Below are 15,604 nucleotides of genomic sequence, written 5' to 3'. Positions count from 1 at the left end.
TCAATGCGCATTAATATCCAAGATAGCATATTTATTTTAAACGTCATAAAAGTTATGACATACTATATTGGGTAAGATATCTTACATAGTTGCTATTTACTTGCAATTAATATTGTGCATCCATACATTAATGGCATTCAGAGATCATTAAAGCCTCATTTGAATGAGGTGTAATTAAAGAAAGGTAAGTGATGATTTAATAATATAGTTATATATAAAATTATTCTTATATCATTTCATTTGTACGAATAAAATAAAAGAGAAATGGTAATTTTGGAAGAAAAATACATGTACCATGATTCTCCTCCAATTTAGAGTGTAAGGAAAATTACTCTAAATCCACTCTCACCTACCTTCACATACAATCCTCCAATCTTTAAGGAATTCTCATGTATATCCTAAGAATTTTTCATAAATTAATATTCTGATCCGAAACCGACACTTGCACTATTTTGTAGTTAGCTCAGGACATGAAAGTTTTGTTTATCCAATTTGGTAATTCATCAGCCCATAATGGCCTTAATAGTTAGGGACAATTACATGATAATTACAAATAGACTCAATATTTTCAAGTCTCTTATGTTGGTAACAGAAATTCTAACAATGTCAAATAAACAGTTTTTATATGAATAGACACATCCTTGTAAAAAAGGGAATGAAATAACTGTTTGACAAAACAATATTAAAAAATATGAATTTCTGATATTAAAAGTACTATATAGGAGAAAAGCCATATATAGATGGTGAATTGTACAAGGAAAAACCAAATATGATTTTTTTGTAATTTCTTCTAATAGTTATATGCATGTTCATCCAAAAGACCGACCAGATCTAAATCAATTGTAATTACATGAGCCTTTTATGATATTTTAATATCAAATGACAAAATCACATTGAATGGATGATTTTTTTGTAAATCCCAAGATTACGGGTCTTATACATGCGTTTGTACTAATTCAATGATAATATCATATTACACTTGTCATGCATAAAAATATGAGGGCATAGTAAGCATGCAAGATTTAATGAAAGATTTGTGTCTATTACTTTATCTTTCACAATTTATTAGATTTATCATAATAACATGTAATAATATTCATAGCACTTTATAAGAGTGAGGGATCTCAATTTTCTTTAATTAATAATGGAATAAGAAAGGGGAGGAAACTTATCTTTTTCATCATAAAATTCCAGATTTAATGTAGAAAACTTTCCCACCAATATATGGAGAACTGTATCTTTGGATAGATTTGTTTGCACTGATTGAGCCAAAGTTTGAGATTGTGATTTCTATTCTGTTGACTCCATTGTTTTGTTCTTTGTGAAACTCTATACAATCAAGATTTTGTGATCTTCTGTTTGTTAGAGATCCACCTTCACTGCACCAATTGATAACTCGTGGAAAAATCCTTGATCGGAGCACTTACATGTGAGGCGCCGTTGGGATCGGCCGGGGACACTCCGATGCTAAAGTCAGTAATATTTCTGAGAATAAACTGTAAGCACAAAAGTAGAGAATCAGTAAGTGTACCTTTGATCCTAGGAAGATGGGGTATTTATATAGGTTTCTGTAACCTTCAGCATTAATGGGGAAGCAGGTGAAGAGTTGTGTCATTACTCATCTTTAATTGCTATCAATTCTCCATTAATCCCAACATTTAGCATTGAAACCCTCAGAGTTGAGGTATTCGAACAGTCAAGTCTTTATTCTCCTTTACTGGCTATTAATTGCTATTTAATTGTATTTATTCCCATTCATGGATGGTAATAAAGGCGCCTTTTCGTATTCTTTGATCCGTCAAGGCGTATGTACGCTCTCCTTGAGAGCTATGGCGGGTCTCCGCTACTCGCACTCATTGGGCGTATCTCGTTATGGCGTATCTCGCCATGGTCCACGTGGTGTGGCATAATGCTAGAGACTCCTTCATTTTCCTCATTATTTGCATATTCGCCCCTGCATTAATTATCATTAATTCCACATTAATCATGCATAAATATCTCTTTTAGAAGAAATAATGGTTTGTCATTATCTCTATTAATTTTCCCTTATTCCTTATTCAAGAATAATTTGGGTTGTTATCAGAAGCTCCCCCTAAAGGTATAAAAAGCTCTTTAGGGCTGTCTAAATGGTGTTTTATTTTTCTATCTTGGAGGAAAGTGGACCCGCCCTAGATGGGGGATCATATATGGAAATGATGCGCCTTTTGGGGCTTCCTTATGCAGGATCTTATGAACAAGATCCGCCCTATGTGGGATCATATATGGATATGATGCACTTTTAGGGGTTTTTGCTTCCTTGTGGATAGTTGGCCAACCGTATCCATTGTTATCCTCTAGGGGCTTCTTGAGAGTTATATTTCCTTTAGAAAGGGAATAACCCGCCCTTTATTGGACCATTTATTCCTACCGCATAGGATTATGATTTGCCTTAGGGACTTCTTTTGTTCAGTTCTGCCATATTGAGGAGAATGACCCGCCCTTAGGGATCAGTAAGAATGATCATCCATTTAGGGACTTTTGTGCATTTTGTGGAGGCGAGACTTTGTTATTTCTATGATGAAGATGCGGATTCATTACTTTGATGAAAACGAGACTTCATTAATTGGATGAAGACGAGGCTTCATTGATTGGATGAAGATGAGGCTTCATGAATTGGATGAAGACGAGGCTTCATTAATTGGATGAAGACGATGCTTCATGAATTGGATGAAGACGAGGCTTCATGAATTGAAAGAAGATGAGGCTTCATTAATTGGATGAAAACGAGGCTTCATTACTTGGATGAAGACGAGACTTCATTATTTGGAGATGAAGACGAGGCTTCATTACTTGGATGAAGACGAGGCTTCATTATTTGGAGATGAAGACGAGGCTTCATTACTTTGATGAAGACGAGGCTTCGTTGTTGGATGAACCCTTTTCTTTCCAGAACTATTTTTACTAATGCATTATATCTTTTAGCAAGTAACTTTTTAGAATCTGGTTTAGGATTTCTCCGATTGTTTAGGGTAGGTGGCCAGCCGTACCCCAATGTGTGAACCTTTGTGAAGGTTAGAAGCTTTTATTCCTGGTGAGGAAGTTAAGCTGCCTTAGGCGATCGATTTGCTTCCTATCTTTGAGGTGAATCGATCCGCCGCCAGGTCTTGAGACTCTTCTTTGGGAAGAGTATTTGAGAGTGTAAAGTTCTCACGTCTGAGAAATGTTTTAACTCTGTCTCTAACGATGATCAATTGTTTCCTATCTTTGAGGTAGATTGATCCTCCGCTGAGATTATTGTCCGATTGTTTGTAAAACTTAAGTACAATTGTTTTAATCCTTATGGTCGCCATTTACTTTTACGTTTGCGTAAGTAAATAGATAAGTTTGTAGGATTTAATATGGAGTAGGTGGCCAGCCATACTCCGTTGTGCGAACCTTTGTGAAGGTTTGAAGCTGTTCTATTCCTTCTAGAGGAAGTAAAGCTGCCTAGGGGATCAACTTGCTACCTATCTTTGAGGTGAAGCGATCCGCCCGTAGGACTTGTGAACCCTTCTTTGGGAAGGGAGTGAGAGAGTGTAAAGTCCTTGCGTCCAAGGAATGTTTTAACTCTTTCTCGAATGGTGATCATCTAAAGATGGATCCGCCCATGAGAGTGTTCTCCTATCTTTGAGGAGAAAGTTGAGGGTGTAATGATCTCATGTTTGAGACGATTTTAACCCGCTTTTGATGGTGGTCAATCCTTTTCCTGTCTTTGAGGAGAGAGTTGAGCTCATTTGAAAGCTCCTGAGGGTCTGTGCTTCTTATCTTTATGGAAAGGGGATCCGCCCATGATGGGATTAATTGTCCTATCTTTGAGGTAATTGATCCACCTGTGGAACTTTTCATTCGCCAGCCACTAGGCGTATATCAGCACTAAAAGCTAGGCAAATGAATATAAGAAGTATGGCAAGAAAGAATAAATTATAAAATATAGGATACTATAACAGTTTAATGCACATATAAGAATATGTAAAAATACTGATTTTTAGGCCCATGGTTCCGTCTTTTCTGAGCAACTAGAACCGCATCCTTAATGATGTTTAACTTATGAGTAATCACATCTGGGCTTACTCCTGTGGGGATCTCATTCTCCTATGTAAATACGCTTTCAGACTCAATGAGAACTTTTTTAACATCCTCTTTGATCTCAAGTTTTAATCCTTTGGTGATCCGCACCCGCTTTCCATCAGCAATAAGGAGCGTTTCTGTGTCGCCCAAAGCTGTAGTGACAAGTTAATATTTCTCACCTTCGTCCTCTTTGGATTGTGGGCGGATTGATAGTGACGCCGAGTATAAGTCTCTTTAGCCACCTTTTGGTTCCCGCTAATCATTACTCCTCCTTTGCTGGTGGGAATGTACATTGTCAGACGACGGATGGAAATTAGGGCTGCAACCTCTGGCCCTTAGTCTGGATAGTGTGACTCGTCACTCCAATGATGTCAACAATGGTTGTTTCTATTTGGATCGGATCAACCTTTAGTTTGGCGAATGCACCTTTGGTGATGGCATTGCGAGAACTGCCCGTGTCTTTACTCGCTTTATTTTATCTCCCATCCTTGAATTGCCATTGTTACTACCAATGCATCTGCATGTGGAGAGATTACTGGACCTGTTTCTGCAAAAGGAGCAATGGAGGGATGTTTTATCCAGAGCGGATAATTTTGCTTTTTCCACGGGTGGCTGATACACTGGTCCATCTGCTATGACATTAATGACACTTTTGAATTTATTTTTGGGATCTGTCTTCTGCTTGTCATCTTGTTATTTGTTATTCTGAACAAAGCTATCTAGTTTGCCAGCTCCCAGCAAGCTTCAGTGTGGTGGCCAACCTGTAGTACGCTTTGGCGTTTCTTCCAACGGATTATTGAATTGGCAGAAAGACTTTCATTTTATGGTACAAAAAATTAACTAACTTTAATATAAATATGAAATATATAAAGATATAATAGAAAAATGAAGTTGTGTCTATAATAGTCTACTTTATATCCGAAGTTTAAGTTCATATATTTAAAAAAAAAAAAGGAATTGGCAATAACTTTTAAATGGGATAATGTATAAATTTATTTCAATGATTATTGGAGAGGTGGATTTAGTCTTCAACGTATAAAACAATACAATCGATCGTTAAAATATCTTAGATAAGGTTTTATTTCATGTATAATTTTATATTTTGACTACCCTCCAACTTTCCGGTTCTTAACCATTCAATAAGGTTTTAACATCTTCTGTTAATGAAAAAAAAAACTATTTTGTATTAATGAGAATTGAAATTGTAGTATCCGATGAACATTAGATTTAAAATTTTAACATCTTCTGTTAATGAAAAAAAAAAAACTATTTTCTATTAATGAGCTTTGAAATTGCATTGTCTCATAACATTAAATTTAAAAAATTTACTATTTTATACATAAAATTAACTATTTTGTCTCTTTTTAAATTCATGTCATATGGAATATGTATGTTTAATACATTATTTCCCCCTGAACTGTTACAAAAAGTTTGATTGGTTTCCTGAAACTTTCAAAGTGTCATGATAACCCTTCAATTTGCATAAAATGTCCAGATAACCTCCTCAATTTGAGTAAAATGTTATCAATTTATCACTCGGTTGCAAAAAGTAAGTTACATACTGATAACTCGTGGAAAAATCCTTGATCGGAGCACTTCCCTGTGAGGCGCCATTGGGATCGACCGGGGACACTCCGATGCTAAAGTCAGTAATATTTCTGAGAATAAACTGTAAGCACAAAAGTAGAGAATCAGTAAGTGTACCTTTGATCCTAGGAAGCTGGGGTATTTATATAGGTTTCTGTAACCTTCAGCATTAATGGGGAAGCAGGTGAAGAGTTGTGTCATTACTCATCTTTAATTGCTATCAATTCTCCATTAATCCCAGCATTTAGCATTGAAACCCTCAGAGTTGAGGTATTCGAACAGTCAAGTCTTTATTCTCCTTTACTGGCTATTAATTGCCATTTAATTGTATTTATTCCCATTCATGGATGGTAATAAAGGCGCCTTTTCGTATTCTTTGATCCGTCAAGGCGTATGTACGCTCTCCTTGAGAGCTATGGCGGGTCTCCACTACTCGTTCTCATCGGGCGTATCTCGTTATGGCGTATCTCGCCATGGTCCACGTGGCGTGGCATAATGCTAGAGACTCCTTCCTTTTCCTCATTATTTGCATATTCGCCCCTGCATTAATTATCATTAATTCCACATTAATCATGCATAAATATCTCTTTTAGAAGAAATAATGGTTTGTCATTATCTCTATTAATTTTTCCTTATTCCTTATTCAAGAATAATTTGGGTTGTTATCACATACAAAAAGTGTATTGCAAGCGTCTTAAAAAACTAAAACGGTCAAAATCGGATCGGCGTATTCTGTTCCTAAGAAGAAAAGATTTACAATGGAGCAAGTATAAACTTTCTTTTTAATATATTTTAATCTATTATGTGAATTATGTAATATCATTCTAAAGTGTGTGCAACACATTTTTCGCATGCATCTTACTTTTTTGTGTACATATTAAGAAAGTTGAGGAAATTATCTGAATATTTTATACAAGTTAAAAGAGCTATCAGGCTACTTTAAAATTCAAGAGCCAATCAAACTTTTTCAACGAGTTTATGGAAAAATGATATATTAAATTGGAATAGGCCTAATACACAAATAACCCCCTGAACTTGTTCAAATATTACAACTGTCTCCCCGAACTTTCAATTGTAATAACTTACCCCTTAAACTTGTCCAATTGTAAAACATAACCCCTCAAACTTGTCCAATTGTAAAACATAACTCCAAATTGATGACATGTACTGCAATTGAAGAAACATGTGAAATACAAAAGCTGCAACGCTCGTTGAGTGTGATAATCAGATCTTTGGGGTGATACGAATCCGGGAAACGTTTTTACGATTGCTTCAAGTACGGGTTAAAAAAAATTCAATTTGGGGTTATGTTTTACAATTGGACAAGTTCAAGGGGTAAGTTGTTACAATTGAAAGTTGGAGGGACAGTTGCAGCATTTGGACAAATTCAGGGGGTTATTTGTATATTAGACCAATTGGAATATTATTTGAGCAGATTGAGGGTCTTGGATCTCCATCTCAATTAAAAACCTTAAATAGTCCTTAATTGAGATGGAGACCCACGGCCCTCCTATAAAAATCTCTTTTAATACTATTATCATATTTGGATTTTTGAAAAGGACAAGATTTTATTGTTTTTTTTATGTTTTTAAGTTTTACTATAAACAGTCGTTTTTATTCCTTCATGAATCTTGTGAGATTTTATTTCTTACCATTTTTTTGTTGTATTTTTTTTTTCATCTAACGAAGTTATAAACATTTTCATTTAAAAAAATTAAAAGGAGAGAGTTTCAAATATTTATATTTTATGGACCAACCCTCTGCACTGTTCCATTAAAAGAAAAAACGAGGTTCTAATCTAAATTGCCACAAGGGTACAGTCAGGGGTATTAAGGTAAATTCACATTGCCCTTCAAAATTTAAATAAAATCCTTCCCTCTTCCTCCACAATTTCCACCTGAAAATCAAGCTCAGCTCAACTCATCAATGGCAGCATCCACCACCACATTCCTCAAACCCTCTATTTCCCCCAAATATTCGTATTCTTCGATCGCAATTTCGGGATTTTCTATAAATCCCGTAAAATTCAATAATTCCCGACGTCACTCCCTCTCCATTTCCAATTCCCTATCTATACCTCAATTAAATACCACCACTTCTCCCGCGAGATTTTCACCCGAGGAATCTCGGAAAGGCGCCGAAATTATCGTGGAAGCGTTGGAGCGGGAAGGCGTGACCGACGTGTTCGCCTATCCGGGAGGCGCTTCATTGGAGATCCACCAAGCCTTATCCCGCTCTGCAATTATCCGTAATGTCCTTCCCCGACATGAGCAAGGTGGAATCTTTGCTGCTGAGGGGTATGCACGCGCTTCGGGCAAGCCTGGCGTGTGCATTGTAACTTCTGGTCCCGGGACCACCAATATCATCACTGGCCTAGCAGACGCACTTCTCGATAGCATCCCGCTTGTTGTTATCACGGGTCAAGTACCTCGAAATAAGATCGGTACTGACGCATTTCAGGTAGGAATATCGAAATTCTGATACCATAATACGATTTATAGACACAATTTGTTTAACAGGACATATTTTAAATGTTTATTATTTTTGTGTCATTTATTTAAAAAAAATAGTCAAAAATAATTATGAGATAGGTAAGTATTCCGATTTTGATGGTTCAAGCTACATATTTTTCTAATCATTTAATTTATGTCACATTAAGCTCTTGTTTGGAAAATTAATTGGATGTGAATATCCAATTCAATTAAAAAAGCGTTGTTTATAAAATCTATGTCTGAAGTGCAGGAATTTCACATGCACCTTAATGAGTAAGTGAATTTGCTCATTCGCCATTACATATAGGCTTATTAAATTTAAGCCTCAAGATGCTTTGAATCTCCATCTTATGATTCTAATAAGCCTAGATCTAACGGTGAATGAGCAAATTCTACATGTTCATTAAGATGCATGTGATCAAGACTGGTCGGAAGTATATTTTTTGTTTCCATAACTTTTTTAGATGAATAAAACATTTTAAAAAGATTCAAACGGTTTAAAATGCAAATTTAGAATACAGATGAAATGAATGACGTTTTATTAAGTGAATTTTATGTTAAAATCTGACCCTTTTTATCAAGATTTTAATATGATATAAATAAGATGGAAGAAAATCATTTGTTTTTATTTTTCTGTCGGTATTTATGTTCTTCCCGCATAAAAGAAAGCTAATTTTTAGTTTGAGTCATTTTGGATCACATAATATATTATTTTAAATAAACGAGACTTTTCTACGAAAGATAGAAATATAAGCAGGGAAATGAGGACAAAAATATCCCTCCTTTAAAGATCTCGAAATGTTTTTTTTATATAGAATATATAAATCATATAACACGAGTATAAAACAATTATGAAAGTATAACTTTGACGCTCCTAATTTCAGGAAACTCCGACGGTAGAGATTACTCGTTCCATAACGAAACACAATTACATAGTTCTGAATATCGAAGATATTCCTAGAATTGTAAAAGAAGCTTTCTTCTTAGCTTCCTCCGGTCGGCCAGGTCCTGTGCTAATAGACATACCAAAAGACATTCAACAGCAATTTGTTATCCCCAATTGGTCTACACCGATTAAATTGGCCGGTTACATTTCCAGATTACCGAAACGACCGAGCAAATCAATTTTACATCAGATCATAAGGCTAATTTACGAATCAAAAAAGCCGGTTTTGTATGTCGGAGGAGGGTGTTTGAATTCTGGCGAAGAGCTAAGAAAGTTTGTTGATTTAACTGGGATTCCGGTAGCTAGTACTTTGATGGGTTTGGGGGTTTTTCCGCTAAACCATGAATTATCACTTGAGATGCTTGGGATTCATGGAAGTGAATGTGCTAATTATGCGGTAGATAAGAGTGATTTGTTACTTGCATTCGGTGTGAGATTTGATGATCGTGTCACCGGAAAACTTGAGGCGTTCGCGACGAGAGCTAAAATTGTTCATATTGATATTGATTCGGCTGAGATTGGGAAGAATAAACTGCCCCATGTTTCGGTTTGTCGAGATGTTAAACTCGCATTGCAGGTAGGAATGTCAATTTCTGACACGATAAACAAAAGTAACACGTTTGATACAATTTGTTTGGTACGATTTTTATTTTTTATTTTATTTATACCACATAACAGAAGTGGACCTAAAGAGTTGATTGGATGAAGTCCGGTTTTTCGATTTTTTTGGTTCGATTTTTGCACTAAATTTTCTACAATTTTGGTTATTTTTTTGTCAGTTCTGTTTTAGTAGAAAAAATTCTGAATTAACTGCACTAGCTGAATATGAAAAATTGCTAATTTTTTTTAAAGTTAATTAAAAAAAAATCTTTGTTGCGAATTACTATGAGTTTTTTATTGTCAAAACAAGAACTGTGTTTGTCGAAATTTGTAAAATCGAGTATTTTTGAGTTTATATTGTCAATTTGGCCATTAAAATGAAAATTTTCAAGAATTTGATGATATTCTAACCAATTTTAATCATTCGACTGTTTAATTTTGAGGTTATATTAGGTATTATTTGGTGAGAAAAGAGAAAAATAGTATTTAGAGATAGAAAACTCAAAAAATAATGATTTTGAAAAATAAAAAGTGTGGTTCTATAATAAATGTGATACTAAACAATTTTAATTATTGAAAATTTTATTTTAAAGTCATTAACAATCAAATTGGTAATATCCACTGACACATTCTTTATTTTGACAATAAAAAAACTTATAGTTCTTCATCTATAAAACAATGTAACTCACTGAGTTTTGTTTGGAATTGGAGGATTTTTTTTTTGGTATTTTTCACAACGTGAAGAATTTCATATATTAAAAAATTAAGGGCAAATAATTTATTAGTCCTTTAGTTTTTACCTAACACACTGTTTAGTCCCCTTATTTTGAAAAACACATTTTAAGGTCCCTATCTTTTACCAATATTAACCATGTGGTCCTTTTATCTATTTTTTTTATATTTTTAACCGAACATATCTTAGCTTTTAGGACAACCACAGTACAATACAAGTTGACCATGTTACTCTGTTATTTTATATATGTCTATTTATGCTAAAATATAACGGTTACAAGTCTAAATAAACTAGATAAAAGGACCAAATGGTTAATATTGACAAAATATATGGACCTTAAAATGTATTTTTCAAAATAGAAGGACTAAACAGTATGTTAGATAAAAACTAGGGGACTAATAAATTATTTACCCAAAAATTTATGTTTATTAATTGTTTTCAAATGGTTAATCAAATAACTTCGTTGATAAATTTTGAAATTAGTTTGCAGTTTTTGGTTTAATGTTTACCATATAGTGCAATTCTAAGTCTTGTTAATAAAAAAAATAGAGTTTTTTTATGTTGAATTTCATATTCCAACCACTCTCCAATATCTAGTGTATTCCACCAAATAAACCTTTGAAATTGCACATATTCAGTAATTAAAAAACCTCACCTTTTGCTAATTAGATTTGAAATTGCACCATCGAACAAAAATTAGGTTTAATATTTCACTGTTTTTTTACGTCGAGAGCAAATCTACTTTTCCAATAACTATAAGGCTAAATTTGTAACTTATTCTTATAAATATAATCATATGAACAGGGATAATGTACAAAGTTAGACTTACGGTTATTAGAGAAGAGAAGATTTAGGACGGTTTGGTTTACCCGATGTTTGTTACCGTTTGCTTTTTCATATTAACACAAACCCAAAAAACAGGGATTTCCTGTTGTTAGAAACAGGGATTTAGGGCGCATGTATAGTACGATTAGGACACAATAATCCATTTTGACAATGACTCTTATTCGCAGGAGTTAAACAAAATTATCGAGAAGACTAATAACTTCAAGAGTGAGATAAATTTTGGAAAATGGAGAAAGGAGTTGAATGAGCAAAAGCGTAAGAATCGTAATCCATTGCCGAATTTTACTGAAAATGCAGCAATTGATTCAATTTGTCCACAAAAAGTTATACAAATTCTTGATGAATTAACAAATGGGAATGCCATTATAACTACTGGAGTTGGGCAGCATCAAATGTGGGCTGCGCAGTTTTACAAGTTTAAGCGGCCGAGACAATGGCTAACATCAGGCGGATTTGGGGCAATGGGGTTCGGGCTGCCGGCAGCCATTGGAGCAGCAATAGCTAACCCAGGTGCTCTTGAGTTTTATTTTTTTTAATGATTAATATTTTTTATTTTGAATTAGTAAAATTAGTTTCTAAAATTCAGTTAAGTGGTCAATTCTGCTGATTTTATATTTTAGCCCGAAACAATTTTTGGGTATCAATTCAGTCCTTAAAATTAGCGTTAAGAGTCAAATTAACTCATGATCAAATCAATCCGAAAAGTATAATATATTTTTGATACCTGAATTTTGTCATATTTATATGTTGTGTCATATGTTATTCCTTAATATTATTATTTCATTAGCTAATAAAAGAACTAATAAAAGAAATACCACTGATCTACAATGATGTCAAGTACTGATTTTGAATTATGTCAAACTAGTAAAATCAGTACTTTTAATATATTTTACGGATTAGAATTTATAAATTAGAAGTCTATAATGTATTTTCTAGGGTTTATGATTTATAAATTGGGATCTAGAATTTTTAAATTATGGTGTAAATTCATAATATATAAAAAATAATGATATATTAAGAATTAAGTTTGATGATATGACTTAGTTGTGATTTTGTACTTAATTATGATATTCATGTATTTGACCCTTTAATTTGTCCACATCAATAGGCCGAAGCGCCTTAACGATGCATGCAGCCCAAACTCGACGGAAAAGTTAAATAAAGGCCAAATTCATAATAGAATCAAGGGTAATTAATTTATTAGTCCCTATATTTTGACAAAACACACTGTTTAGTCCCTGTATTTTTAAAAACACACGGTAAAGTCTCTAACGTTTTTCTCGGTGAACTGTTTAGTCCCTAACATTTTTCTCGGTGAACTGTTTAGTCCTTGCCGTTAGACTCTCATGAAGATTTTGTTAGTCAATTTGGATTTGCATTCTTCTTTTCATTTATTTCCCTTTTCTTTAAACTCTAATGCATCTGAAATCAACTTTGAGTATCCTTCTTCTTGATTTTCTTCTTAATTGTTCAAATTCGTAAGCATTGAGTCTGTTCTTTTTCTTGTTCTCCATACAAATAGCTTCTTCTTCTAAATTGGATTTCCTTTTCTGAAGTTTGAAGGTAAATAGTAAAGGATAGTTTAGTCATTTCTGAAGTCATAAACGGTAAAAAATCTAACAAATAGACGGAAGGACTAAACAGTTCACTGAAAAAAAGGTTAGGGACCTTACCATGTGTTTTTGAAAATACAGGGACTAAACAGTGTGTTTTATCAAAATATAGGGACTAATAAATTAATTACCCTAGAATCAATGATCAATGGTTAAATATGGAAAAATAATTGATAATGAGCTTGATCCTTAAAACAAATAAAATTCAGGGGTTTAATTATGATTTTCTTGCCTTATTATTTTAGTGGTATTTGTAATTGTTAGTATTTGGAAAAAAAAAATTTAAAAGAAATAAAAGAATAAATTTCGTAGAACATGCGTCATAGCATAATATCAATGCACTAATGCTATTTTGAAGGTGTTTTAAAAAAAATACTATTTTGAGGGATTTAGTGAGGTTTTTATCTTTGTTTCAATGATTTCTGTCAGAATTAGTTGTTCGTGACCCATACTCCTATTTCGAGGGATTTTTAGAGATTTACTTTTATTAGTACAGTTTCAACACTTTTAAGTATAAAAATAGATTTCATATATCAAAATATAAACATGATAAAGTTTAGGTATAATACTTTCAGAGCTGATTTGATTATGAGTTAATTTGACCTTAACGACAGCTTTAAGGGCCTGAGTTAATATTCAAAATATTTAGATAGATTGACAATATAAGCAACTATTTTAATTTATTTACCATACACTATTTTATCACTTTTTAACAACAACTTCAAAGAAACACTCTCTGAATCTTTTCTTGATCCAATTATTTTTTATATATATATATTTTTTTTATTATTATTGATTATAATTTTATAACAGGTGCAGTTGTGGTGGATATTGATGGAGATGGGAGTTTTATGATGAATATCCAAGAATTAGCTACTATTAAAGTTGAAAATCTACCAATCAAAATCTTAATTCTCAATAATCAGCATTTAGGTATAACTCACAACATCTATGCCATTTCTTAGATATATTTCATTTTCTTCTCTACTTCTACTACTATTACAAGAAATATTTTATTATGTGGCATCTAACCAATAAAATATTAATGATTGTATATTTTTTAATTATTTATATAAAATTTTAGACTCTAAAGTATAGAGTAAACGATTATATAAGGTTCATATACTCTTATCTAACACACTAGTAGGTCCATCATGTTATTACAAGATTCATAAGTTTTATCGCAATTAACTCTTCAGTCGCTCCATTTATTTTTGTACATGAAAATACAAAATTGCTCCTAGTTATATAAATAAAAACTTATTTTTAAATTTTTAAATTTAATTAAGATAGTTTTTTTTTTGAAACAATTAAGATAGTTTTAATGAAGTCTGCAATATAGTTTTTTCTCCTATTTCCATAGTTTTTAATATATTTTTCACTTGTTTTTTAATGAGCGTTACTAAATTTAAGTTCTATTATTATATAAAAACTAATGATCAGTTACTTAATATTTAAGAAATTGTGGTTATATGAGAATAAAATACTAAAAATATATGATTTATTATTAAAACATATTATAAAGGAAAATGGGTATTTTAAATTATATTGATTTAAGCATAAAGATTAAAGAGTCGATGAAAACAAAACTAATAGACTATATAATTATTTCTAAAAATACAGGGATTAACTAGTTTTTTAGAAAAATATAAAGACTTTATAATTATTTCTCTAAAAAATAAATCATAAACTATGAATCGTAATATATGATATGGCCTCAAATTATTGATCTAATATGCACCATGGGTGTATAGTCTATTTTCTTTTATTACAAAATATGCTTGCAATAAATTAAATAATTTCCATTATATTATCGCAATTTCTCCAACAGGTATGGTGGTGCAATGGGAAGACCAATTCTGCAACGGGAATAGAGCTGATTCATATTTGGGGGATTCCGATCCAGACATTTTTCCAAACATGTTGAAGTTTGCTGAAGCATGTGGAATACCAGCGGCACGTGTGACAAGAAATAAAGACGTTAGAGAAGCAATTCGAAAAATGTTGAATACATGTGGACCTTACTTATTGGATGTAATGGTGCCCCATCAACAACATGTGTTTCCTCCACTCCCAATCAGATAGATTTGATCAACTTTGTAAATTATTTTTGGACAAAGAAATCAAAACTAATTCTATAAAATTTATGTAAGTATAATAAAGAATATGAGATGAAGTTTTTGATAAAATATATTTTCAATAATGGTAGGATGCCTATCCTTATCAACTTCTATTTCATATATATATATATATATATATATATATATATATATATATATTAGGTGTACCAAATTTTTGAAGGTAAAAAAACATCTTGAGGCTCCCGCATTTTTCATTTTTTGAAGCATTAAGTTTTTAATCTTTTATTTTGGATATATAAGTTAGTTTTGAATATAAAACTCGATTAACAGGATGTTATTCATTTCACATGCGTTAGAAATTTTTGTTTTTAACAGTTCGATTTTTTTTTAATAGATATAGTATGGTTATAGAAAAACTGTAAAAACCTTAATTCGAGCTTTAAAAAAATATAATTTCAAACATATATGAAATTAATAACATTTTTTAATTGTATTAGATATTCACAATTAATCAATTTGACAAATAAAAGCTTCATGTAATAGAAAATAAAAAAAATAAAAAACTCAATGTGTTCAAATAAAAGATCAAAAGTTTAATGCACTAATTAGCTCGGGATGTT

The 15,604-nt window shown here is 32.4% G+C and overlaps 1 protein-coding gene across 1 annotated transcript; it reads left to right on the top strand.

The window, feature by feature from the left end:
- Positions 1-7,599: 7,599 nt before the first annotated feature.
- On the top strand, positions 7,600-14,988 carry LOC136207268 (acetolactate synthase 1, chloroplastic-like). Its single transcript, XM_065998561.1, has 5 exons — positions 7,600-8,133; positions 9,050-9,688; positions 11,458-11,800; positions 13,717-13,836; positions 14,735-14,988. The coding sequence occupies exons 1-5, from the start codon at positions 7,600-7,602 to the stop codon at positions 14,986-14,988; spliced, it is 1,890 nt and encodes a 629-aa protein (XP_065854633.1).
- The last annotated feature ends 616 nt before the right edge of the window (positions 14,989-15,604 follow it).

This window comes from Euphorbia lathyris, chromosome 9 (genome assembly GCF_963576675.1).
Source record: "Euphorbia lathyris chromosome 9, ddEupLath1.1, whole genome shotgun sequence".
In the NCBI taxonomy this organism is placed as follows: domain Eukaryota; kingdom Viridiplantae; phylum Streptophyta; class Magnoliopsida; order Malpighiales; family Euphorbiaceae; genus Euphorbia; species Euphorbia lathyris.
The sequence above is the reverse complement of the archived record's forward strand: the minus strand, read 5'-3'. Positions and strand labels throughout refer to the sequence as shown.